The following is a 25,320-nucleotide window of genomic DNA, read 5'->3' as shown; positions in this document are numbered from 1 at the left end:
CATGATTTGGACTTAGCCTCAAGTTTGTGTTGTGTGTAGGGTCTCAGCCACGGGAAACACCTACACCCAAAGACTTTAAAAAAATCATATTTTGGTGTTCTTGTAAACAATTTTTCATAAGGTGACTTATTCGACAGAACACGAGTAGGCAACCTATTGATGATATAGGTGGCTGTTTGACACGCATCAGGCCAAAAGTTTGAGGGAACAGCAGCATGAGACAACATGACTATGGCAGTTTCGACAATATGACGATGTTTCCTTTCTGCAAGACCATTTTGTTCTGGGTGTTTGGGACAAGAAAACCTTTGTGAGATGCCATGTTTATCTAAAAACTCTCGAAAAGCATTACTCTTATACTCTCCTCCTTCATCACATTGGAGAAGCTTGATAGAACGCTGAAACATGTTTTCAACCTTGGTTTTGAATTTTAAAAATATTTGGAACACCTCAGACTTATTTTTCGTAGGAAAAATCCAAGAATATTTGGAAAAATCATCGACAAACAATAAGTAATAACGATATTCTGGACAGCAAGCATCTGATGGACTGCACTGCAACATTCCCTGACAGCAGCACATGTGGAATACAATCTGGACAGCAAGCATCTGCTCCATCAATTGCACTTCAACATTCCTGACAGCAGCCCATGTGCTCTGATGTGTGCAGCATGGACAGTAAGCATGCGTGGAATACAAAGCAATCAGATTAGTTTATTGTGTGGAATACAAAGCATGGACAGTAGGCACGCCACATTAGTTTATTGTGTGTACATTAGTTTATTGTGTGTGTGTAAGATGTATATAAAGCAATCAGATTGAATAATAAATATATATCAATTCTTCATGGTATCAGAGCACATGGGCTGCTGTCAGGAATGTTGAAGTGCAATTGATGGAGCAGATGCTTGCTGTCCAGATTGTATTCCACATGTGCTGCTGTCAGGGAATGTTGCAGTGCAGTCCATCAGATGCTTGCTGTCCAGATTGAACTGAAGGACTAGATCTAACATCTGGAGCTATTGGTTAGGTGGGTGATTAGCATGTAGTAGTCACCTTACTTTTAGTTAGATCTTGCATCTTCTTTCCTATACTTCTAGGGTGGTTAGAAACTTTTTGCCTTACCTTCTTTTTACTCCCTGTTTTATGGAGCTGCTGTGTAGGAGTGATTCAAGGGTGATAAGTGTGTTGATCACACCTTGCCCTATATATCTTGTATTCTTGTGTTGTTGTTTCTCTATGAAAGATAATACAAACACTTAAAACTCAACATGGTATCAGAGCAGGAATAACCTGTCTCTGTGATACTCGTTGCATTATTCTTCCAGCTTTCTTTCATGGCCGATGAAAACCCCATCCTTGAGTTCGATGCTGATAGCTCACTTGGAGCCAATCATCAAAATCAATCGGAGATTGATGTAAATCCAAATCAAAGGTTGAGTTCTGTGCTTCTAAATGAGTTTGTTGCGTACCTTCAACTGAAGAAGGAAGTCTCTGGGAGTGATGAAGCTGGTACCTCTGGTAATGGTAACTCAACTGCAATGATGGAAAAGTTTGCAGGTTTTCTGGCTAACTCGAAAACGCTCACTCAAGACAACATGCAAGGTATACTGACAGCTTTCAAAACTACTTTAAATATAAATCAATTACATGATTTGTGGATCATAGATTCCGGTGCCACAGATCACATGACAAACCAAGTTTACAAGCTCCGTGATTTTAAAAAAATTCCTACACCTTCACATGTTTCAGTTGCTAATGGGGAGGGAGCTAAAGTGTTAGGAATGGGAAAAATATATCTAGTGTCTAACAATATAGATTCTAAAGCCTTGTATGTTCCTTCATTTCCTTTTCAACTTCTCTCAGTTGGAAAAATCACACATGCATTAAACTGTTTAGTTACTTTCTCCCCTTATACTGTCATTTTTCAGGATTATGTCACCAAGAAGAAGATTGGTGAAGATTTTTTCTTAGATGGTCTCTATTACCTATCCAAGGAGGCATCATTTCTCAAGGAATTTCAAGTCAAGTCTAACCTAAGTCAAGACCAAACCTTGTGGCATCAAAGATTAGCTCATCCTTCCAAGCTTATTTTGTCAAGATTGTTTCCAAATGTGTAAAGAAGTGATTAGTGTGATACATGTCATTTTTGTAAAGCCATTAGGTTACCTATTGACCCTAAAAATTATAAAACCTATGTGGCGTGCAGGCCGAGTAACTAATAAGCTAACTACGTCCTTCGATTGAATGCGGCGTGTGCCAACTCGTTGGCTGAGCTTGGCCGAGGAGTAAAATTTGTTGATATTGCGTTGAGCGCACTGCTAACTTCTTTATCTTACGACTGCGGCCGAGGAAGGAACAAATCTCGACCTTTGGATTCTCGAGTCTGAAGACTAGGTTGCTAGTTCTGCGAAGTTCACAAATCGTCGGCCCCGGATTCGGTCACAGTGATTATATTCGTGAGAGTATAAGCACGTCGAATCGACACCAAACTGTACGGACACAAGTATTCAAAGGTGATGTATGTCTTGATGGTGAATGTGGTTCAGCCGTCAGAATGCCGAACTCTGAAACTCACTTGTGAGTATCCAATCATAAAACCACTCGGTGTTCAATGCGCCGAATGTCATAACTCGTAACACTTTACTTCGCCGAGAAGGCTAATAAGATGACCTCTGCCAATAAGGATTCGGAAACCCTTCTCAACCGAGACTTAGATAGATAACTAGTCGGCCTCAACGCAGTGTTGTTTATCCAAACTGAAGGTGCTCATTGGTTGGTTGATTCTATAGCAACAGTGATGTTTATCCAAACTGAAGGTGTTCGCCGATTGCCTTCACAGTGCTGTTTATCCAAATTGAAGATGTGTCGGTGGGAAAAAGAAAATAAAAATCTCAAGATGTTTGAGAGGTTTTGCGCAGGGCAGTTGTGTGTTGAATTAGAGGTCCTCCAATTGTTGCATGATGTCTTGTATTTATAGCACCAAATCCTCCTTGAGATTGAGTCAAAATTATATCTGGATTGGGACTCCTTGTTCTATTCCGACTCTACTTCGACCAATCCTACCCCTATTAGAACTTTGAACTCACCCCCTTTTTGAGGCTATATACATTGTTGGTCGAGAATCCAAATTGCACTAGGACTTCTTCGACCCCTTTGCTTATACGAACTACTCTTTCTTGCGATAGGACTTGACCATCCTTGCTGAATGACCCGGGATCACCAAGCAGCCCATAATGTATTTGAAACAGCTTTAGGCCAAGCATAAACCTATACTCGGCCTAACAATATTATTTTGGGCCCAAACATTACCTTTTGGTTTATCCTCAAATAGGACTAAACAAGTTTTTGAACTTGTACATTCAGATGTATGGGGGCCATTTTTTGAATCTTTTGATGGGTATAAATACTTTGTAACTTTCATAGATGATTTCTCGAGAGTTACTTGGTTATACCTTTTGAAATCTAAGAGTGAAGTTGTTGAAGCATTCATAGACTTTCATAATCTTGTCAAAAATCATTTCAATTCCCAAATCCAAACTTTGAGATCTGATAATGGCTCGGAATATATGTCACACATCATGAAACAATATTTAAGCAGTAATGGAATTTTTCATCAAACCAGTTGTGTTGGTACTCCACAACAAAATGGTCTAGCCAAGAGAAAAAATCGTGATATACTTGAAAAAACAAGAGCTCTAATGTTGCACATGAAAGTACCAAAAAGATTTTGGTCCCAAGGGGTCATGACAGTTGTATATACCATAAACAGATTACCAAGTCGAGTCTTGGAGTTCAAATCTCCAATAGAAGTGTTAAAAGGAAGGGATTAGTCTGTCACATCTTAAAGTCTTTGGATGCACATGATATGTTCATATTCAACCACAACATAGGGATAAACTGGACCCTAGGGCTAACAAATGCATGTTTCTTGGTTACTCATCTACTCAAAAAGGTTACAATTGCTATAGTCCCGAGTTAAAGAGAGTTGTAGTTTCAAGGGATGTACGATTTAATGAAACTAACCTTTTTTTCAACAAGTTGTCTGAAGATCAGTCATAGGGGAGTCATGTTTTGAGTTTTTTCCCTTACCAAGGACCGAGGAGCTATCTTTCGAGGTACAACCTCTTAATTCTCCTGCTGCAGTTGATGAAACTCAAGATAGTAATCACAATCCTGACCAACAGATGCATAATGAAGAATCTCCTCATGAAGAGCCAGAAAGCTCAACAAAAGAAACACAACAGTTTCAAGGCAAAAGAAATCCAGTGCGTGCTAGGCATCCTCCTACAAGGCTTCAAGATTATGTGACTTATTCAGCAAGGCATCCAATCAATGGTTTCATGTCCTGCCAGAAAGTTTCAAAATCTTATGCTGCCTATTTGAACATCATCACCAGTCACTGCGAGCCTTAAACATTTCAAGAAGCAAACTGTCAAGAAGTGTGGAGAAATGCCATGGAGGAAGAGCTTCGTGCTCTCATTAATCACAACACCTAGAGTGTAGTTAGACTTCCACCAGGAAAAAGGATAGTTGGTAGTAAGTGGATCTACAAGATCAAATTCCACTCAGATGGATCGATTGAAAGGCACAAAGCTAGGATGGTGGCTAGAGGATTCACTCAAACATATGTCGTGCACTATGATGAGTCGATTTCATATTATATATTTTACCCTATTCTTAGTATATTTTGGTAGAATTTTGATACTTTGTTATGTATTTTCAATGTAGGACATTCAACTTCATTTGAACCAAAAAGTGATCAAACGGATGAATTTTGGAGTGATTCAAATTGGAGGATGTTCATGTACCTTTCAAGATGAGTGTGTCAAAATTTCAGATTTTTCTAATTTAGCCATTTGCCCAAGATTTGGAGCTAGCCGTCCAACAAGGTTGCAACTGCACAACATCCTGCAACAAAAACACCAAAGCGTTGAGTTTATAGAAGACTTCAGGTACAGACGGAAATTTTGTGTCATGGAACCATTAACTCCGTGTCTTCATGTTTTTCATCTTATCAAGCGAAGGAATGGGTGATTCAGGTCCACTCAAGTCAGTGATTCTCCTGCATGTTAAAATTGACTATGAACATAAACTTCGCATATTTGCTAATCGTTTGTATCTATAAATAGAGACGAGATATACTAACAAGTTAAGCTTGTCAAAAGAGAAATGCCAGAAGGAATTGGCCCTGCCAAACCGCTAGCTTGAATCAATCTATTTCAACGAGTCATAACATATTAGTTAGTGATAATATTCAGAATCAAATAGCAGAAAGGTGACACACAAAAGAAAAACACTCACAGTTTTTTACGACTTGTCCAGTTCTCAATAAAATCAGGTATCTGCCAGGAAAAGTGACTGTCACTAACCCGACTGCATAATGATTGGAAAAGGGAAAATACTACCAGTTAGTATCAGAAAGCAGTAAAAGAAAAAAAAAAAGTGTTAAGTGCTCAGTAAACCTTTAAGAAGAAACAACCAAAAAATCTTACATGTCCTTTATTTTGGTAAGCATTGCAAATGTTTCTAGCAACTCCCCAGTAAAGTTGTTTGAGGAAAGTAGCCTAATTATGAAACAGATATAATAATATATCAATGATAAAGAAGTGGATGATTTACTGGTGAAAACATCCAGAATTTGTCTACAAGAAAGAAAATTCCAAATAAACCAAATACTTTTTAACACGGTAAAATTTGAATAGGACTCTTACATTCTTTCTATGTTTGCCCAAGATCCAAGCTCCTGAGGGAGACGTCCAGAGCAATTATTGAAACTGATGTCCCTATACAAACAAATTCAATTCCATTGATTAAAAAAACATCATTTAGGATCTACATAGAAAAAATGGGATAAGCAAGAAACAAATGCGCAATCAACACTCGCAAACTCTTCAGGGTGGTGATGTCTCCAAGCTCTTTGGGGATAGAACCTGTCATACGATTTCCAAAAAGGGTTCTGCATCAAATACTATAGTCCTATGATCACTTTTATCAAGCAAGAGGCTCAATAACATTAACATGTTCGTCCTTACGAAGGCAATGAACCCCGTGTGTTCAATTCAATATTTATGATTCAAACACCTCATGACCACGTAAGCTCATTATCATGAACAAAACCCAATGTAGTAGATTCATAGTTTAAGAAAGAAATGGCTGAAGAACATTGGAGTGACCAAATAAAGTAACAAGAACATGACATGAGCATCAAACACAAAAATGTATGCAGTGTGAGAGAAGACAGTACATGTTCACAAGTGGAAAAGAGCTCCATTCTGGAGGGATGGTACCACTCAGGTAGTTGCGGGTGAGGTCGCTGAAGGAGAAAGAAAGAAACCAGTTATTGTCTCATTGACAACGGACATAAAGGTAAGCTATATATGAAATTAGAATAAACCAAATACACGGCATAAAGTTATTTTCTTTTTACTTTAAATAATGTAAACTTGGAGGGATAAAAATGTGCTTACATTTCTTGAAGATAGGTGAGATTTACCAGCTCTAGTGGGAGTGTTCCTTGCAGATCTTGGGATTTTAGAATTTTGTGTTTCATCGAAAAACAGGGTTTCAAAGATTAGTTGCAAATTAACAGATATCCATTACGCATCTATCCTATGACTAAAAGGAAAAGCTGCCACATAAATGAGACCAAACAGGTAAAACACTAACTTATCATAGAAAATACTTACTTAAACAGGCAAAACACTAACTTATCACAGAAAATACTTACTTTTGGTCAGGGCATTAAATAGGAAGAAGGAACTGGTTTTCTTACTTTAAAACCGAAGGAAAATGTCCGATCTTCTTTAGAAAGAATAAAACTTCAGGAATTACACAAATGGTAAATGTGTATTTGTTACAAGCACATTGTGAATCATTATTTCATTGACTCTGTAACAAATAACTAGGTCGATACAGAGTTGGTCGTGTATAAGAAGTATGCAAGAATCATGGCCCCACCTTCTAATCTTCGCCGATATGGAGAGAATTTGGTATGTTGCCTCAATAAATCGCTTTATGGTTTAAAGCAAGTCCTTCGACAATGGTTTTTCATGTCTTCGCAAGCTATTAGGTTTGCTGATTATGTTCAATCCAAAGTGATAGATTATTCGCTTTTCACTAAACTATTGCACTCCTTATTTACGGTGACGATATTTTGATTACAGGAAACGATTCAACTGCAATTAATAGCCTAAAACATTTTTTAAATACCAAGTTCTACATCAAAGATCTTGGTAATTTAAAATACTTTTTAGGCATAGAAGTGGTGAGTTCAAAAAAGGGGATTTTTATTTAGCAAAGGAAATATTTGTTGGATATTCTCGATGATATGGGATTTTTAGGATCACGACCTAGAACTTTCTCTATTGAGAAAAATCTCAAATTGCTTTTTGATGAGGGTGTAATGCTCAATGATCATGTTAAATATAGGAGATTGATTGGTCACCTAATTTATCCCACTATTATCCTGCCAGATATCATGTAGTTGCTCCACTTGTTGAGTAGATTCATGCAAGCACCTCAAAAATCACACTACGAGGCTGCATTGCACATTTTGAGATACTTAAAATGGACACCCGAACGAGAGATTTTTCAGTGTGACCGGTACACTGGATGCTACACCATGTGTCACTATACAAATAGTGAGATATGTGTGTTAAAAAGTTAATAACTTAAAAAATAAAATTTATCACCACTTCTATTAAAACACGTGGTATACCATTTGTGTTCTCGTCACAACTAAAAATTTCGCCACCCGAACAAGGTATTATTTTTTCTTCAGAAAATGATTTGAAGTTGAAAGCATACTTAACTTAGATAGCGCAGGGTGCCCAACCACTCAACGGTCCACCACTAATTATTATATTTTTCTTGGAGATTCTCTTGTTTCATGGAAAAGCAAACATCAAAAGACATTCTCTTTGTCCTCTGCCGAAGAAGAGTATGAATCCATGGCAGCAGCCTGTTGCGAGTTGGCTTGGCTACAAAATCTATTTCTTGATATACAACTTTGCAACAAGGGGGCTGCAACTTTGTTTTGTGATAATCAAGCTGCTCTTCACATTGTCGCAAATTCAATACTTCATGAACGTACACAGCACATTGAGATTGATTGTCACTATGTCCGAAATAAAATCATGGAAGGAAGAGTTGTCACAAGTTATTATGTTCCATCCATGTCACAGCTTGCCGACATTTTCACTGAAGTTTTGGGAAAGGGACATTTTAAATCTTTATTAGGCAAGTTGGATGTTCTTAATAAGGGAGAGCATCACAGGCTGATTACTTAATTACTTTGTACCAATTAGCTATGTAGTATTGATTCTTGTAGTTATATATACCTATATTCTACAACAATCAAAATCAATGCAATTGAAGTAAACTTCAGAACTTCCAAAATTAAATTTAAGAGAACTTGGCAATTTGTTTTTCTTTTAGGCAATGATTTACGTCACGTATCATTTTTCTTTTCATGCACTTTGTTTGAATCTTGCTTGCCTTATATATTAGCTATATTTTTTGTAGAAAATCCTCCGTAAATGATTTCCGATTTTACTAAATTAAGTTCCTTCTATCAACCAACTTGTTGTATTCCCCTCCTTTTCAATTTTGGTGTACATTACCTACTTTCTTCACAAACAACCACATAGCCAAAATAGTATAGTGTTCAACCAACTTACTCTATTCCCCTCCTTCAAAATTTTTGTATTTGTAGTACGATGGAACTTGCCTCAACTTAGCTGACATTTTAAAACGTTAGTGACGATTTGTGATAATAAAATTATGAAGTTGAAAGCTTTTTAAGATACCCGTCTTTATATATATATATATATATATATATATATATATATATAATTTAAGCAGTAACAAACAAGTACTAAGTGCATTACTTTAAATTTAGTAACAGCTGGAGCCATTATTTTATACTCAGCAGTATAAGCACGAAAACATTCAAATACCAAAATTTAGCTGCCAAATAACGTATTCCATTTTCCTCTGACTAAAACTCTGCCCTGTGTTGCAAACTTAGCAGCCAAGATTATGATCAATTTTTATTAAGGAAGTTGATCGAAACAATTGATCCAATCTAGATATTGAAGTATAAATTTATTATTCGAAAAGAAAATCATATTATCATACTACAAAATACTGAAAAGAGCTGATTTCACAATTTATAATTACCATGCTGTAGAAACTTCTTCAGTTCTGCTTTCTACCATATTATCAAACAGAAAAAAGAAAATACTTATAGAGGAATTGCAAATTATTTATTAGCTGATATGTTTGAGCGTGCTAAGGTTGTGTCAAACTGATAACTGTGCAGCTCAAGTTCTCTCGCTTCTGTTCTCCCATTAATCTGAATCAGGATTGATGGGATACAGATCGTGAGCAGACGCAGACGAAGCAGTCCATGACCTTTCAATTGACCTCGTTTCTATCCATTTCTCGCTCGTGCCCCTTCCAAAACTAGATTGAAAATGTTTCCTCATTGCATCGATCTCAATACTCTCGGCTTTTGGATCCGAGACCAACTCTTGAACAACAGCCCTTCCTTCGAGCATGCTCACAACCGAAGACATGGTAGGCCTAGCTGTCGAAGTAACATTGCAACAAAGGAGAGCCACATTGATTGCAACAGTCATCTCCTCTTTGTTAAAGTCTAATTCCAACCTTGGATCAACGAGGTCCATCAAATTCCCATGCTTTTTTAGAAGTCGTGCCTACAAAAAATGGAAGTAACAAAAGCAATATAAATTCTGTCTTTGGATTATACTTCACCAATTCAAATGTACTTTCACACATAAGGTATATTAAGAAAATTTGAAGTTAAATTAGGAAGTAGTAGATTCATGTTACCCAATCAAGAAGATAAAAGCTTTCTTCCTTTTTCCAGTAAGTTGTGTTGTTTCTCCCGCTAACAATTTCCAAAACGAGAATACCAAAACTATAGACATCTGCTTTATCAGTCAGATAACCCCGCATTGCATATTCGGGCGCCATGTATCCACTACAATATCATGAATCATATCATTAACCCAGATTCAGCTCAAATAATTAGTAAAAATATTGCTAATTGACTACTTAAGATGAATCCAATAGTTTGAGAGATACACAGCAATACAACTATATTCAAAGAACAAATCTGCCCTTGAAATTTATTGAACAACAAAGATTTGGTTAGGTTGAAAATTATGTAAGTTATAGACTTTCCGTTGCTGTATCTTCTTTTTTAAGGGTGGAAGAAGATCAAAACAAGAGAATAAGAAGATAAATAAAAGTTTAGGGACTCACTAAGTTCCAGCAATACGGGTGCTAATATGAGTATTATCCTCTTCATCAAGCTTGGCCAATCCAAAGTCAGATATTTTCGGGTTAAGATTTTTATCAAGCAGAACATTAGTAGCCTTGATGTCTCTATGAACGACCTTCAATCTTGATTCCTCATGAAGATAAGCCAAACCTCTTGCTGTACCAATACAAATCTTGTGCCTTGTTGGCCAATCCAACTTCAAATGACTTTCTTCTGCCCCTTCAATTTACCAAATTAAACAAGGTTAGTTGTAAGGGACATATTTTTAGTGCATAAGATCTTTTATGCCACTGTATGATGAAATGAACTTTTGGCAAACGAGACTAATATTTACTGAAGAAAGCATGAGCGACGCTATTATTTTCCAGATACTCATAGACAAGCAATAATTGATTTCCTTCAATACAACATCCATGGAGCTTGACAAGATGAGGGTGTTGCAGAGCAGAAATCATGCCAATCTCATTAACAAATTCACGATTCCCTTGCTTTGATTTGGAAGAAAGCTGCTTAACAACTATTGCGGTGCCATCTGCTAGAACACCCTACATTTGAGAAAGATTGTCAAATTTGCATCACTATGGAGCAAATTAACTTTCATTAGAATGGACAGTATCAAATTAGAAAAAAAAAATGTAATCAATAAATAAATTATTTGCCCTGAAGAATACCTTATAAACAGAACCAAAACCACCTTCACCAATCTTATTGGCTTTGTTAAAGTTACTTGTGGCATCTTTGAGTTGCTTGAAGGTAAATTTACCAGTTTGCAGGTCCACGCCCTTCAAATCTGGATGACAAGTAAAACTCATAAGAAATTGTGTCTAAGAAAACTTTCAGAACGATAGCATTCTTAGTTCTTACTATTTTGTGCGTGATTAATTTAACTAGTAACTTGATCTATAGGCAGACACTTTGCATCATGAGTTTGGACGATAAATATATTACAGCAACATCAAAGTGCCGGAAAGCTCAATATCTAAATAAGTACCGTCTTTGTGGTGCACATCAATATGCAGGAGAACCATGCAAAATAGCGTAAATATTGTACTTAATTAGTTACGAAAAAAGCTCGATGAGAAAAAGTAATGAAGAAACAAAAAGGAAAAACCAGTATAACAATAAACTACAAATTAATACCATCCTCCAATGTCTTTTGTTGCCCTAGGAGGCCTCTCTTCCAAAGAATACCAAATATCAGTAGTATAATGAAGACTCCTCCAACCACAATTCCAACCACGGCACCTACATGCATGCCACTTCCACCTACAGGCACGCCACTTCCACTTCTACCAGTTGATGTGTCACTTACAGGTTTTGGCGGGGGATCAAAGTCTGTCGGAAGAAAGAATATAGCTTAAATTATAGTAAATGTAAATGTAATTGATATGAGAGTGGATTATTCAACCAACTATCTGATGCACACAGAAACAGAAGATTGAACCCGGTCTTTGGGTCATCCTTAAATAAGAAGATAGTATATAAAGTAATCCCTCGAACAAACTTTCTTTGGATGGTTAAAAATATTATATGTTTCCTTAAGTGAACTGGATAGTTTTCATGTAATTAGTTAAACATCCTCGATGTAGAATTTTGTTGTATTTAAAAGCGCATACCGGTCACCTAGGAAAAAACAGCATATTATGTGATAAGAAAATTTAAGAGTATTTCTTCAAGTCTTGGCCCAAACTATGTAAAACAGGAGAAAAGCACAGAAGCATTTTTGTGAAAATACAAGGGAAAGGAAATTTTGAAGAAGAACCTTGCAGAGCTGAATTCAGATCTCTTAATTTAGTAGATATATCAATGCATATGGTCGATGCATAGTAATTTGATGAAGTTCAGATCATTGAAAACTTACTTGGGTCTACTGAAATAGCTGAAATAAGTGGACCATAGATTCCTCTAACAGGGACGCCTGTCGTCCCTTTCCCAGCCCAATATAAACGAATCTCCAATGTATTATTAGTTACAGGAGCAGTAAAGTTCTTTATGACTACATCACCAAACACATCAGCTTCATCCATGATATTGAAGTCCTTCTTCACTAGTTTTCCCTGCAGTATATATACTAATTAGTTGCTCAACATTTCATGATCATAAATGTGAAAGTTAACATTCAAATCGACTAAAATATAAACAATGCTTGTTGAAAATTAGAATAATTCACTGGTATACATGGAAGTGGGTGTGATTAGTTACCTGAATGTAAATGTCGAATATGCGCCTTCCCAAGCTTTTATGTGTTCTGCCATTTCTAAACATTATCTCTGCAAAATGGAGGTTTACAGTGTAGTTTCCATTTCCCAGACAAAACCCAAAATAAGTTAGAGAGATGGGAGAAAGGCGTGCGTTCATGTACAGTTGAGGATTGGCCATATAGAGTCTAGTTTTATTATTCACTATAAGGGTGTCCGTAGTTTGGTCGTCATCGGTGAAGTAACCAGTGTTGCTTAATGCCCAATTTGTTGTGCTCTGGTAAAATGATGAAGGTCCAGCTGAATTACTTGTGTCACGATCATATGATGTATTTGTCTCTCCAGGGACAGTAAATTCTGTCCCACCACAATTTATACGGAGAGAGTAGTACAAATCTATGAAAAAAGAAAGTGGAGATTAGTAGGAGTTGAGGAGGAAAACTTAAAAAGAATGAACCGAAAAGAGAAAGGTAATCATTTGTGTAGAAACTCGGCCTACATGGTGGACATTGTGCAGTTCTGAAACATGAAACAATTCTCCTGATAGAGTAATTCAGAGTACAGAAAATGTCAGCAATCATAAATGAGAAGAAGTTGGAAAAAAATAGAACAGAATACACCGTTGGAAACCGAAGTAAATTTATAGGTGCATGCTTTGAGACGATTAATTTGAACTTACGAACTATTGTCCTTTGACGAGCTTGCAAACAAATTCCTGCAGAAATTAGCACACATGAAAAGTTAAGCTTGCACCACAAGACACAAACAGAAACTTCAAGCTAATGAAAATATTCTTACATGCCGCCTGGTGGTAGACAACCTCCATCCCCTATGGTGAGGTTGTTATATGAAAGATCACTGCACAAAAAGAGCTATGATGCAAATTGTTTTCCATATGTCGTATGTGAGTACAAAAAGAAATAAGGGTAAGGAGAAAGAGGTAGGCATCAACATGGCTGGAATAAAGTTTTTATATCATAGTTTTATATCTATTTTAGTAAAAAATTCCAGAAGGAAGCTTACACGACGTCTTTCGGCCAGGTAGGTATGGGTCCAGTCAGCAAGTTTCCAGTTAAGAATCTGAAAATAATGAATACAGAAAGCTCAGTAAAGAATGTAGTGTTTGTTCTTAGGAACTTTGTAAAGGTTTGAAAATTTGAGTTTGCCAACTCTGAGTGCATTAGATCAGTTACCAGTACTTCCATCTGAAGGACACATCTAAGGGTGATCACCTTATGTCACTTAATTGCATGAGTAGTAATGACTCTAATGAATAAACTAAATTTTATTGCAGTATAACCCGTGACTCAGTAATCGTGATTGGAAATACTTCCAGCTTGTCAGGCTGGGGTGTAACAAAACCATTGAAGAACGTCTGCGTGAGTTTCATATAAGAAAGACTAGATTGGGTATTCCAATTGCTTACATATAATCCACTTTTGCTAGACTAGCAAAGCTGCTTGGAATTTCTCCGGTCAGCTTGTTAAAGCTGAGGTCTCTGCACAAACAAATAGCAAATGCAGTTTACATATGCTCTCTGCAGAGAGGGAAATGTCATCTGAAAGAGATGTTCTCTTAATAAATACAGAAACTTAATGTCCCTCCAACATCGTCTAAGTCACTTTAATAATCCTTAAATTAGTAGAATCACATCTAGAAGAAATTTTTTAATCTGAAGTCAGAAAAAAATAGGGACGAATACATTTGTACTTACAAAGTTTTCAATTTAGCCATTTGCCCAAGATATGGAGGTAGCCGTCCAACAAGGTTGCAACTCCTCAACATCCTGCAACAGAAACACCAAAGCTTTGAGTATATAGAAGACTTCCGGTACAGACTGAAATTTTGTGTCATGGAACCATTAACTCACAGTGTCTTCATGTTTCTCATCTTATCGAGCAAAGGAATGGGTGATTCAGGTCCACTCAAGTCAGTGATTCTCCTGCATGTTAAAATTGACCATGAACATAAACTTTGCATTTCGCTAATCATTTTGTATTGATAAATAGAGACGAGATATACTAACAAGTCATTTAAGCTTGTCAAAAGAGAAATGCCAGAAGGAATTGGCCCTGTCAAACCGCTAGCCTGAATCAATCTGTTTCAACGAGTCATAACATATCAATTATTGATAATTTCAAAATCAAATAGCAGAAAGATGACACACAAAAGAAAAACACTCACAGTCTTTTAAGACTTGTCCACTTCTCAATAAAATCAGGTATCTGCCCGGAAAAGTGACTGTCACTTACCCGACTGCATAATTATTGGAAAAGGGAATATACTACCAGTTAGTATCAGAAAGCAGTAAACAAAATGTATAAGTGCTCAGGAAACCTTTAAGAAGAAATAACCACAGAAGTTTACAAGTCCTTTATTTTGGTAAGCATTGCAAATGTTTCTGGCAACTCCCCAGTAAAGTTGTTTGAGGAAAGTAGCCTAAGTATGAAACAGATGTAACAATATATCAATGATAAGAAGTAGATGATTTATTGGTGAAAACATCCAGAATTTGTCTACAAGAAAGAAAATTCCAAATAAACCAAATACTTTTTAACACGGTAAAATTTGAATAGGACTCTTACATTCTTTCTATGTTGGCCCAAGATCCAAGCTCCTGAGGGAGACGTCCAGAGAAATTATTGAAGCTGATGTCCCTATACAAACAAATTCAATACCATTGATTAGAAAAAACATCATTAAGGATCTCCATAGAATCAAATGGGATAAGCAAGAAACAAATGCGCAATCAACACTCACAAATTCTTCAGGGTGGTGATGTCTCCGAGCTCTTTGGGGATAGAACCCGTCAAACGATTTCCAAAAAGGGTTCTGCATCAAAAACTATAGTCTTAAGATCACCTTTATCAAGCAAGAGGCTCAATAACATTAACATGTTCGTCAATACAAAGGCAATGAACGCCATGTGTTCGATTCAATATTTATGATTCAAACACCTCATGACCACGGAAGCTCATTATCATGAACAAAACCCAATGTAGTAGATTCATAGTTTAAGAAAGAAATGGCTGAAGAACATTGGAGTGACCAAATAAAGTAACAAGAACATGACATGAGCATCAAACACAAAAATGCATGCAGTGTGAGAGAAGGCAGAACATGTTCACAAGTGGAAGAGAGCTCCATTCTGGAGGGATGGTACCGCTCAGGTAGTTGCGGGTGAGGTCGCTGAAGGAGAAAGAAAGAAACCAGTTATTGTCTCATTGACAACAAACATAAAGGTAAGCTATCTATGAAATTAGAATAAACCAAATACACGACACAAAGTTATTTTCTTTGTACTTTAAATAATGCAAAACTTGGAGGGGTAAAAATGTGCTTACATTTCTTGAAGATAGGTGAGATTTACCAGCTCTAGTGGGAGTGTTCCTTGCAGATCTTTGGCTTTTAGAATTCTGTGTTTTATCGGAAAACAGGGTTTCAAAGATTAGTTGCAAATTAACAGATATTCATTATGCATCTGTCCTATGACTAAAAGGAATAGCTGCCACATAAATGAGACCAAACAGGTAAAACACTAACTTATCACAGAAAATACTTACTTTTGGTCAGGGAATTAAATAGGAAGAAGGAACTGGTTTTCTTACTTTAAAACCGAAGGAAAATGTCCAATGTTCTTTAGAAAGAATAAAACTTAAGGAATCACACAAACGGTTAATGTGTATTTGTTACAAGCACACTGTGAATCATTCTTTCATTGACTTTGTAACTAATAACTGGGTCGATACAGAGTTGGTCGTGTATAAGAAGTATGAAAGAATCATGGTGACTGTGAAGTAATGTACGTTGATCAAGTATGCAAGAATCAAGCCTAAATACAGCACAGCAGTAATACCAAGTCCTAACAACTCAGCATTGCTTGCTCATGGCCAGCTCAAAAACACATTGCTGTAGTAATTGAGTAAATTGGTCACATCCCATGAACTCGATTTTGCAGATAAGCTTAACTTGAATTGCGGTACATGGTAGGTTGTAATTGATGTTTCATTGGTCATTCAATAAAAGAAATGGATTAGTCTTTCTGCATTTCTTGAATTTCAAGGCACAACAAGGTCTTATTAGACCAAGAGAAACTTCCAATTGGTAGCTGGTTGAAGAAAAATTAAAAATCTAGAGGGTCAAGGATTTGGGAAAATGGAAACCCCACTAGGGTCTAGAGATATCAGAATTACGTTGGCTTTATACCCACTGGTGGATCACAAATTCAATATATACTAAAACTGAAAAACAATTGAATAACTGTTCATAAGAACAGTGTAGTATCTGCAGACCTGAAGGATGAATGTAAGCTAAATTGTACTAAAGATGGTAGTAACTCATCTCTGCCTCCTTCCCCTTTACTTGCACCAGTTGTGACAGATTTTCCTTTTTGGTTCTATCTCAGGAGTTCTTCAAGGAGAAAGTTTGTGAACAAAAGAAAGGAGTGAAGAAGCTAAAGCAGCATTTGAAAGTATGATGCAAGTTCTACTTTGTACTTACCCCAGATGCTCCTGACATTTCAAATACAGTAACTTCCCAAACATTGATATTTTGGTTTTCTATTGGTAGATGTGAAACCAGCTTGATTTACGTTACAAGGTTGAGGGTTGAGGATAGTTGGCAAATAACAGAAGTAATTTGTTGTCTAGCGTATATAAAACCAACCATGGAAGAAGAGAAGTAATTTGTTGGCAAATAACAGAAGTAATTTGTTGCCCAAGTTTTTTAATTAATGTACGAATGGTTTTCTTATTTTGACTTGCCAAATGCATAAATAATTAGATTATTATGTAGTATTTCGCTATGGTGGTATTAATTGTCTGTTTTTTTTTGTTTTTGAGTACATCGTATTTTTACATTAAGGGGATGGGGAGTTTAGCTAAACCACACAATAGATAACCTAATTTGGTATCGAATTCATTATCCATGGGATTCAAACCTAAGACCTCTCACTTTCAAGTGAAAATGAATATCACCATATTGTAGTATTGAATGACTTATTCTAATTTTAGATGGCTTAATCCGGCATTTTCTGTCATTTTCATGTCTAATTAGGTACTAATGTTTCTACTTTATGTGTTCTGTAATTTTTTTGTCATGAGTTATTATTAGTTATTATTTACAAGGAAATGCTTGAGTTTGCAATCGAACCCTTAGATTTAATGTAATTGTATTTTATCGTATTTCTGAAGAAATCTACATACGGTGAATTATTTCTGAAAAAATCTATATACAGTGAACTTTGACAATAAATTACTAGCCTTCCTATTGATTTCTTATAATTAATTTGGAATGGTTGGTTTCAGCGGCCAACTGAGAAGGAACAAATTGATGTGGAATTAGATATAGCCAATGAATTGCAGAGCTCATTATCGATTCTTGGCCTGATGTAAATACTCCACTTTATGTTTTTCTATTTGCCTCGTGTTTTCTTCTTTTGTTTAAAACAAGAGTCTTAGTTCCAATAAAAATATTAACCTCTTTTAACACTTAGTATATGAATTTTTTTTTTTTTGGGTCAAACGATAGATTTTGTTAGATTAGTCGAACCCACTTCATCATACAAGAGCTCAACTTATTTTCATTATTGTAGTAAAGAGCTACTTGCCACTTAGTATATGAATGAATTAGCCCAAACTAGAGTTACTATGTTTTATGCCTCTTTTCTTTCTATTTTTGTACTCAAATAGGTATTTAATATGTCATAGAAGGTCAAAGGCCTTTGCTTTAATTTCCAAATCAGCAAATTGAATGTGCTTATGTAATCTTAATATTAATTTTATTTTCGTTTTTTTCTTTTTATTTATTAGTATTTGACTCTTTTCCTATTCTCCCTTTCGACCCTTTTAATCTTTATTTTTGCGATTTTGATAATATTAATTAATAAGTTGGATTTTATATTTAATTTAATCTAGAAATTTTGTAAAATGTGCAAGGGGGGTTCAAAGTCGAGAGGGGTACGCATATATTAAGCGTATGTATCTTAGTCACATTATAGATTTCGTATGTAAATGGTATGTATTTCAACTAGATTGTAGATTTTGTGTGACTTGTAATAGGACTATCAAATCTTTTGTATGTAAATAGTATGTAATACACATCAAGTATAGATACAAAGTTTTTGTATGATTTTCAATCTCGCAGCATCGTGCGGGTACCCTTGTTAGTTATATATACTAAAGCGCAATGTAAATAACATTGTTCATAAGCGACAATGTAAAGATGAAAATACCCCTCTTCAATTGCTCTCTCCTTTCTGTATTTCAAGTTGGTATAGTAAAAAGACGAAATACCATTTTGCACGAGTGGCATGCTAATGACGTTTCTCCATTCAACTTAAATTTAGTTCCCTTTTTTTTGTTTCTCAAGTGTTTTATCCTTTACTAAACAGTTGTTAGGATTAATAGTTTTGATTTCTTTTGAATTTATTTTTTATTTTATTTTGAAGCCCTGAATTTTGCAAGGACTGTCTACTTTGTATGTGCACCAGATGCTCCTGACATTTCAAATAAGGTAACTTCCCAAACACTGATGCTTTGCTTTTTTTACTGGTATATGTAATCCATTGAGTTCTGTACTAATATTCGTTTACTATGCAAGTTAAATTGTTATTTTTCGGTTTGTCAATAATTTTGCTTTTCTACTCTACATCCGGGATTAAGAGGTTGCCATGTCAAGGGGTTCAAGTTTTGCTTAATAGATGAAATTTGTTTTTTTAACCTCAGTCTGTAGTCTGTATGGTCTTGATCATGTCTTTTATTTTGGTGGTAGTTAGGTGTCACTAGATGGTCTACTAAAGCAACTAAGGGTATTGAAATCAGTTATGGTTGATTGGTGGTGGGGAATTGTAGAGGGATATGGTACACATGAGTATAATTGGAACGGATACAAGAGGCTCTTTCAGATGGTGCACAACCTTAAGCTAAAGCTACATGCATGTTTTATATAAACACCACCTGTGGTTAATTGGTTTGCCATCTTTGTGGTCATTTTTATTCAAATGGTTTCCTGTAATGCTTGGCAAAGTTTTGAGATTTAGTCTCTACAATGTGGGAACCAAAAAACTCACTTCCCTTTCATGCTTTGAATTCACACTCAGTCTGGAGATTATATAATCATTTGGGCATGGTTTCTCTCTGGTATCATTTGGTATGCAGACAGGACGGGACGGAACGGAATGGGATGGGACGGGACGGGACAGGACGGAACGGAACGGAACGGGAGCAAGGATGCCCTCGGATGGAAACAAGGAGGAATAAGAAGGAGACAGAGATGTTATAATTTTGTGTTCCACGGATGTGGAACGAGTCGTTCCAAGGGGGTGAGGTGGAACGAAAATTCACCAAAAACTCGTCCCATGGAACAGCTCGTTCCACCCGTTTTAGGCGTACCAAGCGTGGGACGGAACGCCTTGTCCCACTTTGTTCCGTCCCGTCCCACATACCAAACGGTACCTCTAGGATAAAGCTTGTCTGGCTCTGTATATGGAATTGGATTTGTGTAATTAATGTCAAATAATTGAGTTCAACATAGTTATATTTCTTGGCTTAAGCTTTCATCTTTCTTCCTTCGTTTTTCAAAAGAGGATAATTTTATACTCATTTTTTTTAAGAATTATGCATGGTAGTTGTTAATAATTGTAGTATTTGAAAGTCCTTACTTCTGTAATTGTGAGATGATTATTATGTATTTGCTTTATTTAATTACAATATAGGGGTGATGGAAAATTTAATTTATGCAGGCGTTTTCATTGTTTCTTCCTAGCCATCAATTTGGTTTTGCACATAATGCCAAAAAGAACTAGGAATAGCAAAAGAAATCAGATGATACAAGATCATACTTCTAGAAGTCCCCGCAGCAGAGCGCAGGCATTTTTGCTAGTTAGTAATTATGTAAGGATAGCAAAGGCGGCCTAATTTTAAGATACGTTCCAATTTTCCTCATATTTTTGTTTGTAAACCGACAAAACAGAGTTCGTCATCAAAATTTTCAATTCAACTTGCATGTCAAGAATACTTATAGCTTTATGAAAATGATTATTGCATAATTTGGTTTTATTCATGTCTCTTGATTCGTCAAATAGTGTGCATGAAGAGAAAAAGGCGAGCAATAATCACTTTTCATAGCTCTAAACAATAGCAACATTTACTTGTTTTACACATAGAATGAGCTTTAAAATTTTTACACCCCAAAGTTAGGACAAATTTTGTGTGCAGGGAACAAATCTGGTTCACTAAGTGTCATAATACAAATGGTTGTAAATTTTTTTTAAAGTATACAATCACTTATATTATAATATTTGGTATATTGGATCGTACTCCTAGTACACTAAAAAAATCTCTCGGTCGGGGCATGAGAAAATCACAAAGAAACAAACGTGCTCGACTGTGTTATTAAACTAACATCCCTCAAATCCAATTGAAATCAAATGGCCTAGCTACCTTGCCCGACGTAAGGTTGAATGTGAATACGCCAAGTTGCCAATACTCGATGAGACTAGAGGTGGGCAAACGGATCTAGGAACTACGGGACGGGTTGGGTCTTGTCGGTTCAGAATTGGTTCAAATTTTGTAAACTCAAAACGAAACGGGCTGGGACGGGTACATGTAATTGGCGGAGCGGGGCAGGTCTAAATTTTTGAAAAACTGGTTACCCGGACCGGACCGTTTTCACCGTCCATTGTATGGAGATTAAATCTCTACCTTTCATTTATACCACTTTTACTCTCGCCTGCTCTCTCGACTTTTCCAGGATCCATCCCTCTCTCTCAAGATGGACTCTCGCCTCCCATCGCTTCCTCAGCGCCTACTCCACCGCTCACTCCTCCTCTCGTTGAAGCTACGGCGGTCTTCATCAGCGCTACCACTACCCTATCTTCCACTCTTCCTCTCGTTGAAGCTACGGCGGTCTTCATCAGCGCTACCACTACCCTATCTTCTCCGCTCACTCCTCCTCTGATTCAGCGCGCTTGACTTAATCTTTTCCTCGTTCACTCAGCCCGAAGACGACGTCTCGACTACCAGGTCAACTCGCCCGTTCGACGACGACGGTTACCTGGGCTATGACCCCCGACTCTCCTTCCAGCGATTCGAATCCATTGTCGACTCTGAGTCGCTCAAGGACTCCGCCATCGATTCCCCAATATTCCATGGCTCTGCCGCGGACGACGTTTTTGCCACTCAACAGGCGTCGGAGGCCTTCTCTCCTCCCTCGATCTACGCCGAATCGAACGGCCAGGGCTTTGATGGAGGGTTTGGCAGGTCCGACGATCCGATTTTGCCGCCTCCGTCGGCGATGCTACCTGAGGAGGGCTTCGCTCTCAGAGAATGAAGGAGGTAAGAGTCTCGAATTCTGATTGTTTTCGATTGGACCGATAGTTCTGTATAGCAATTAAATTTTGACTCTTTTGTGCAATTTAGTTGAAAGTTTTTGGTTTTGATTTGGCTTGATCTTTCTGTTGCTGAGAAATTGAGTGGAAGTTGTTGTTTTGATTTCAGTAATTTTCAAGAATTGCATGTGTGGTGATCAGTAATCATCTTTCTGATTTCAAATCTTTATGAATTTAACGTGCCGATTGTTCGTATAAGAATGTTGAGCTGAATTCGAATTGAAAAAAGACTCATGATGTTGTCAATTTGTAGTTATTGACTATCAGGTCGTCGATTCGGTCTCCTGATTCAATCTCAGTGTGGAGCAGCAGGAAAGATGAAACTGGAGGAACTTCTGAAAATTTCAGTCTCCTGCTTCATCTCATTATGCTCAAAACCGAAAAGAAATTAAAAAAAAAAAAAAAAACAAAAGGTAATTAGATCCGTTGTCCCGTCCCTAACCGGTTCGTTTCTAACGGGCCGGGTTAGGTTGGGTTTTCAAATTCAAAATCCTTCTACCCGGCCCAGTTCGTCCCGTTACATTTTAAACGAGTACAGTCTGATTCCTTCAAATTTGGATCCGGTCCAGCTCGTACCCACCCCTAGATGAAGCCCACACTAGGCCTTATATAATTCCTACTTTATTTTGGAGGCTTCATGGGGCATGGGGTTAGGTTAGGGGGATAATTGATGAAAAATTGATAGATACGTATAGCATATAGACGTGGGGTTCACAAAACCGAATTCAACCATCTAAATCACCGTTTCCCCTCGTTGTCTATGGCTTAAGAAATAAGTTAATCAATGACAATTCCATATAAACCCAACGTTTATTTTCCAACTTATGTCTCTTTTATCACATTAAGTACTTAAATTGGTGTTTATTAACGCAATAATCTCATGTGCATGTTATTTGTCAAATAAATTGAAAACAAAGAATATAGAATTTCCTCCTTTTTTTTCAACTTGTTTAGACTACTCGTCTGTTCTTTTACAAAATTTGATTAAGATGCTTTGATTAACAGGAAAACTAAAAAAAAAAGTTTGAAAACTTTGAGTTTCAACAAAAATGACAAAATAAAGAGTATAGTGAATAGTACTAGGATTGACTTTTTAGTGTAAAAATGTGGTTTTTCGTTAACGTTAACAGTACCGAGAGTTTTTCGTTAAAATTCTCTTGATTAATTGCCAACTCAACATTTATTTCATTTAATATATATATATATATATATATCCATTTAAACTATCTAACAACTAATTTCTTACAATCTAGAAAATTTAAATTCGTGACTTTATTAAAAATAATAGTTTAAGTAATTCATCATTTTCACTCAAAAAATAACTTTTTATTTTTGTTATTATATTTAATTAGTCTCTTCTTTTATTTAAAAAATCATTAATACTTTCATAAAAAACTTCATTATTTTTAATTAAAATTTTACGTATAATTATATAAAAAAATATTTTTAAAAGTTATGGTACATTTAAAAACGAACATATTGACTTTTGATACGTTTTGATTATAAATGTACCAGAAAACAAAATGTACTATATAATTAAATGTACAAATATAATCAAACCGGCCTCCAACAAAAAAAGTTAGCACCAATAGCATTCTAGTTGATAGTCTAATGGTACTTCTCTTATTAGATTTAAAAGATGTACCAAATCCGATTTTGCCTTCCTGTTAATTGAAAAACAAGTAGCATTTTAATTACTTAATTCTAATCGAAGAAAATATCCCCAGCGATCTAATAATATTCCGGAACAACTTTTGTTGGGGGCGGCACCAATAAATGCACATCAATTTAAATCACAAAATCCCTAAAGATTATTTGGTATTAGCTTGTGAGATGTAGAGAAATTTTTCATTGTGCTCCGAAGTACACCACGTGTTGTTATATAAAGGGGAAGGAAGTTTTATTTTTCAAATTGTGTTAATTTTTTTAACACAAGTAACTCATCATTTATATAGTGATATGTGGTATATCATCTCATGTTTTGAACATACTGAAAAATCTTAGTTCTAATTCGGGCATGTTTGTTTTTGAGAGAGAGAGAGAGAGAGAGAGAGAGAGAGAGGTTTACATGCTGGTAATATGGCAGACAGTGGAGTTTTCATAGGAGCAATTACAGCTGATGGCGTACTCACGTCCCTTGCGTGCGCTTAGATCAGTCCATGGAAGTTGGCGGCTGCATGGATCTGCGTCTCCACTGAAATTCCAGTCCGTCTTCCCCAGTGTTTTTGCTATGTCTTTCAAAGTTTGCACTGCATATACGCAAAATAAAATGCAACAAATTAACATCGTGCTCAACAAAATAGTAAAAAACAAAAATTTGATGCATAGACAAGAACTACAGAATGCACCTCAGCATCATATGATTGATATACTAAGTTCACACAAGTATCTGTTTACCTAAGGTCCATTTGATAACCATTTTAATTTTCAATTCATTGGTAACTGTTTTCTCTTCTCCAGAAAATGTAAACTGAAAACCTAAATTAAACCAAACCAAATTTTGAAAACTAAAAAATTATCGAACGAACTTAAAACTATTCATTTATAGAATGAAACAAAGGAAACTAAGGAAGATATTTGACGTAGAGATGTTGAGGTGAATTACTCGTACCTTCATCATTTGGCAATCGAGCAGCTCCAAAGGCAAAAGTTACAAAGGAAGCTACAAAGAAAAGAGAATGAGGAAGAAGTCGAGAGAAGAACAAATTTAAATTCATCATTTTTCTATATATGCAAAGTCTTTCACATTTGAAGAGAAAACCAGAGACAAAAGGATCAGTTTGTGCAGTTAGCTGGATGGAATATGTTGAGAGGTTTTGGAATTTGTTGGAATGTATGTACGAAAATTTGTGAGAGTGGCGAAGAAAGAAAGATTTGTGAGCAAAATGAGTCTGAATTACAGCTTTTTATTCGCTTGTGGGGAGGGAAGGAGTGGACCTCGAAGGACACAAACGGAAGTCAATGACTTGTAAAAAGGGTTACTATAGAATTTGCGGAGTGATTCTTGCTGATTCAATCATTCAAGTCTCCTTTTCCAAATCTATAAAAGAAAGACTCTGAAGACAAGAAAAGCAAGTAATTTCCACATTTTTTTCTCAGTTAAAATTTTCTTTGAGTTCACACCATATTCAAAGAAATCAAATATTGTAAACAATTTTGATTCTAGAAGAAAGAAGAAGGATGCCTACGAGCATCACCATCCAGTTCTTTCAGTAAAAATTTTCAATCAATTGTAAGTCATCAAGTAAGTTTTGCAATAAAACTCATTTTCAAATTATATCTCCATCATTATTTTAAATTCATTATTTCATTTGAATATTTTCATAACAACTTATTTCAATTGACATAGAATCCTCGATCACTATTTTAATAAATTGACTGAGAGTGAGGATTCTATGCTAATGGAAATCAGTTGTTATGAAA

General features: G+C 36.1%; 2 protein-coding genes across 2 annotated transcripts in view; both read right to left on the bottom strand.

The window, feature by feature from the left end:
- Window positions 1-5,926, bottom strand: part of LOC103949966 (probable leucine-rich repeat receptor-like serine/threonine-protein kinase At3g14840) — a 28,957-nt gene extending 23,031 nt beyond the window's left edge. The window contains exon 1 of the mRNA XM_048586905.1: window positions 5,887-5,926. The gene's annotated coding sequence lies outside the window, so the exon portion shown is untranslated. The remainder of the gene's footprint in view (window positions 1-5,886) is intronic.
- Window positions 5,927-9,092: 3,166 nt separating this feature from the next.
- LOC125478589 (probable leucine-rich repeat receptor-like serine/threonine-protein kinase At3g14840) lies at window positions 9,093-25,073 on the bottom strand. Its single transcript, XM_048586899.1, has 24 exons — window positions 24,509-25,073; window positions 23,966-24,146; window positions 15,854-15,925; window positions 15,630-15,698; window positions 15,270-15,341; window positions 15,095-15,166; window positions 14,877-14,948; window positions 14,694-14,765; window positions 14,536-14,607; window positions 14,380-14,451; window positions 14,224-14,295; window positions 13,936-14,007; window positions 13,533-13,589; window positions 13,308-13,367; window positions 13,189-13,224; window positions 13,009-13,049; window positions 12,514-12,905; window positions 12,173-12,368; window positions 11,452-11,646; window positions 10,983-11,101; window positions 10,646-10,856; window positions 10,293-10,530; window positions 9,858-10,008; window positions 9,093-9,721 (listed from the first exon to the last, which is right to left on the bottom strand). The coding sequence occupies exons 1-24, from the start codon at window positions 24,615-24,617 to the stop codon at window positions 9,353-9,355; spliced, it is 3,072 nt and encodes a 1,023-aa protein (XP_048442856.1). The 5' UTR covers window positions 24,618-25,073; the 3' UTR covers window positions 9,093-9,352.
- Between the last annotated feature and the right edge of the window lie 247 nt (window positions 25,074-25,320).

The sequence above is a fragment of a genome, unplaced genomic scaffold (genome assembly GCF_019419815.1).
Source record: "Pyrus x bretschneideri cultivar Hongxiangsu unplaced genomic scaffold, Pyrus_bretschneideri_v1 Contig25, whole genome shotgun sequence".
Lineage (NCBI taxonomy): Eukaryota > Viridiplantae > Streptophyta > Magnoliopsida > Rosales > Rosaceae > Pyrus > Pyrus x bretschneideri.
The sequence above is the reverse complement of the archived record's forward strand: the minus strand, read 5'-3'. Positions and strand labels throughout refer to the sequence as shown.

Excerpts from the sequence above, each read along its gene's own strand:
- LOC125478589 (XM_048586899.1), bottom strand. The coding sequence starts at position 24,617 with ATGATGAATTTAAATTTGTTCTTCTCTCGACTTCTTCCTCATTCTCTT. Across the intron at positions 14,608-14,693 it reads TGGACAAGTCTTAAAAGACT|ATTGATTCAGGCTAGCGGTT; the intron begins GTGAGTGTTTTT and ends TCGTTGAAACAG. Across the intron at positions 13,050-13,188 it reads TCGTCAAAGGACAATAGTTC|GAGAATTGTTTCATGTTTCA; the intron begins GTAAGTTCAAAT and ends TTACTCTATCAG.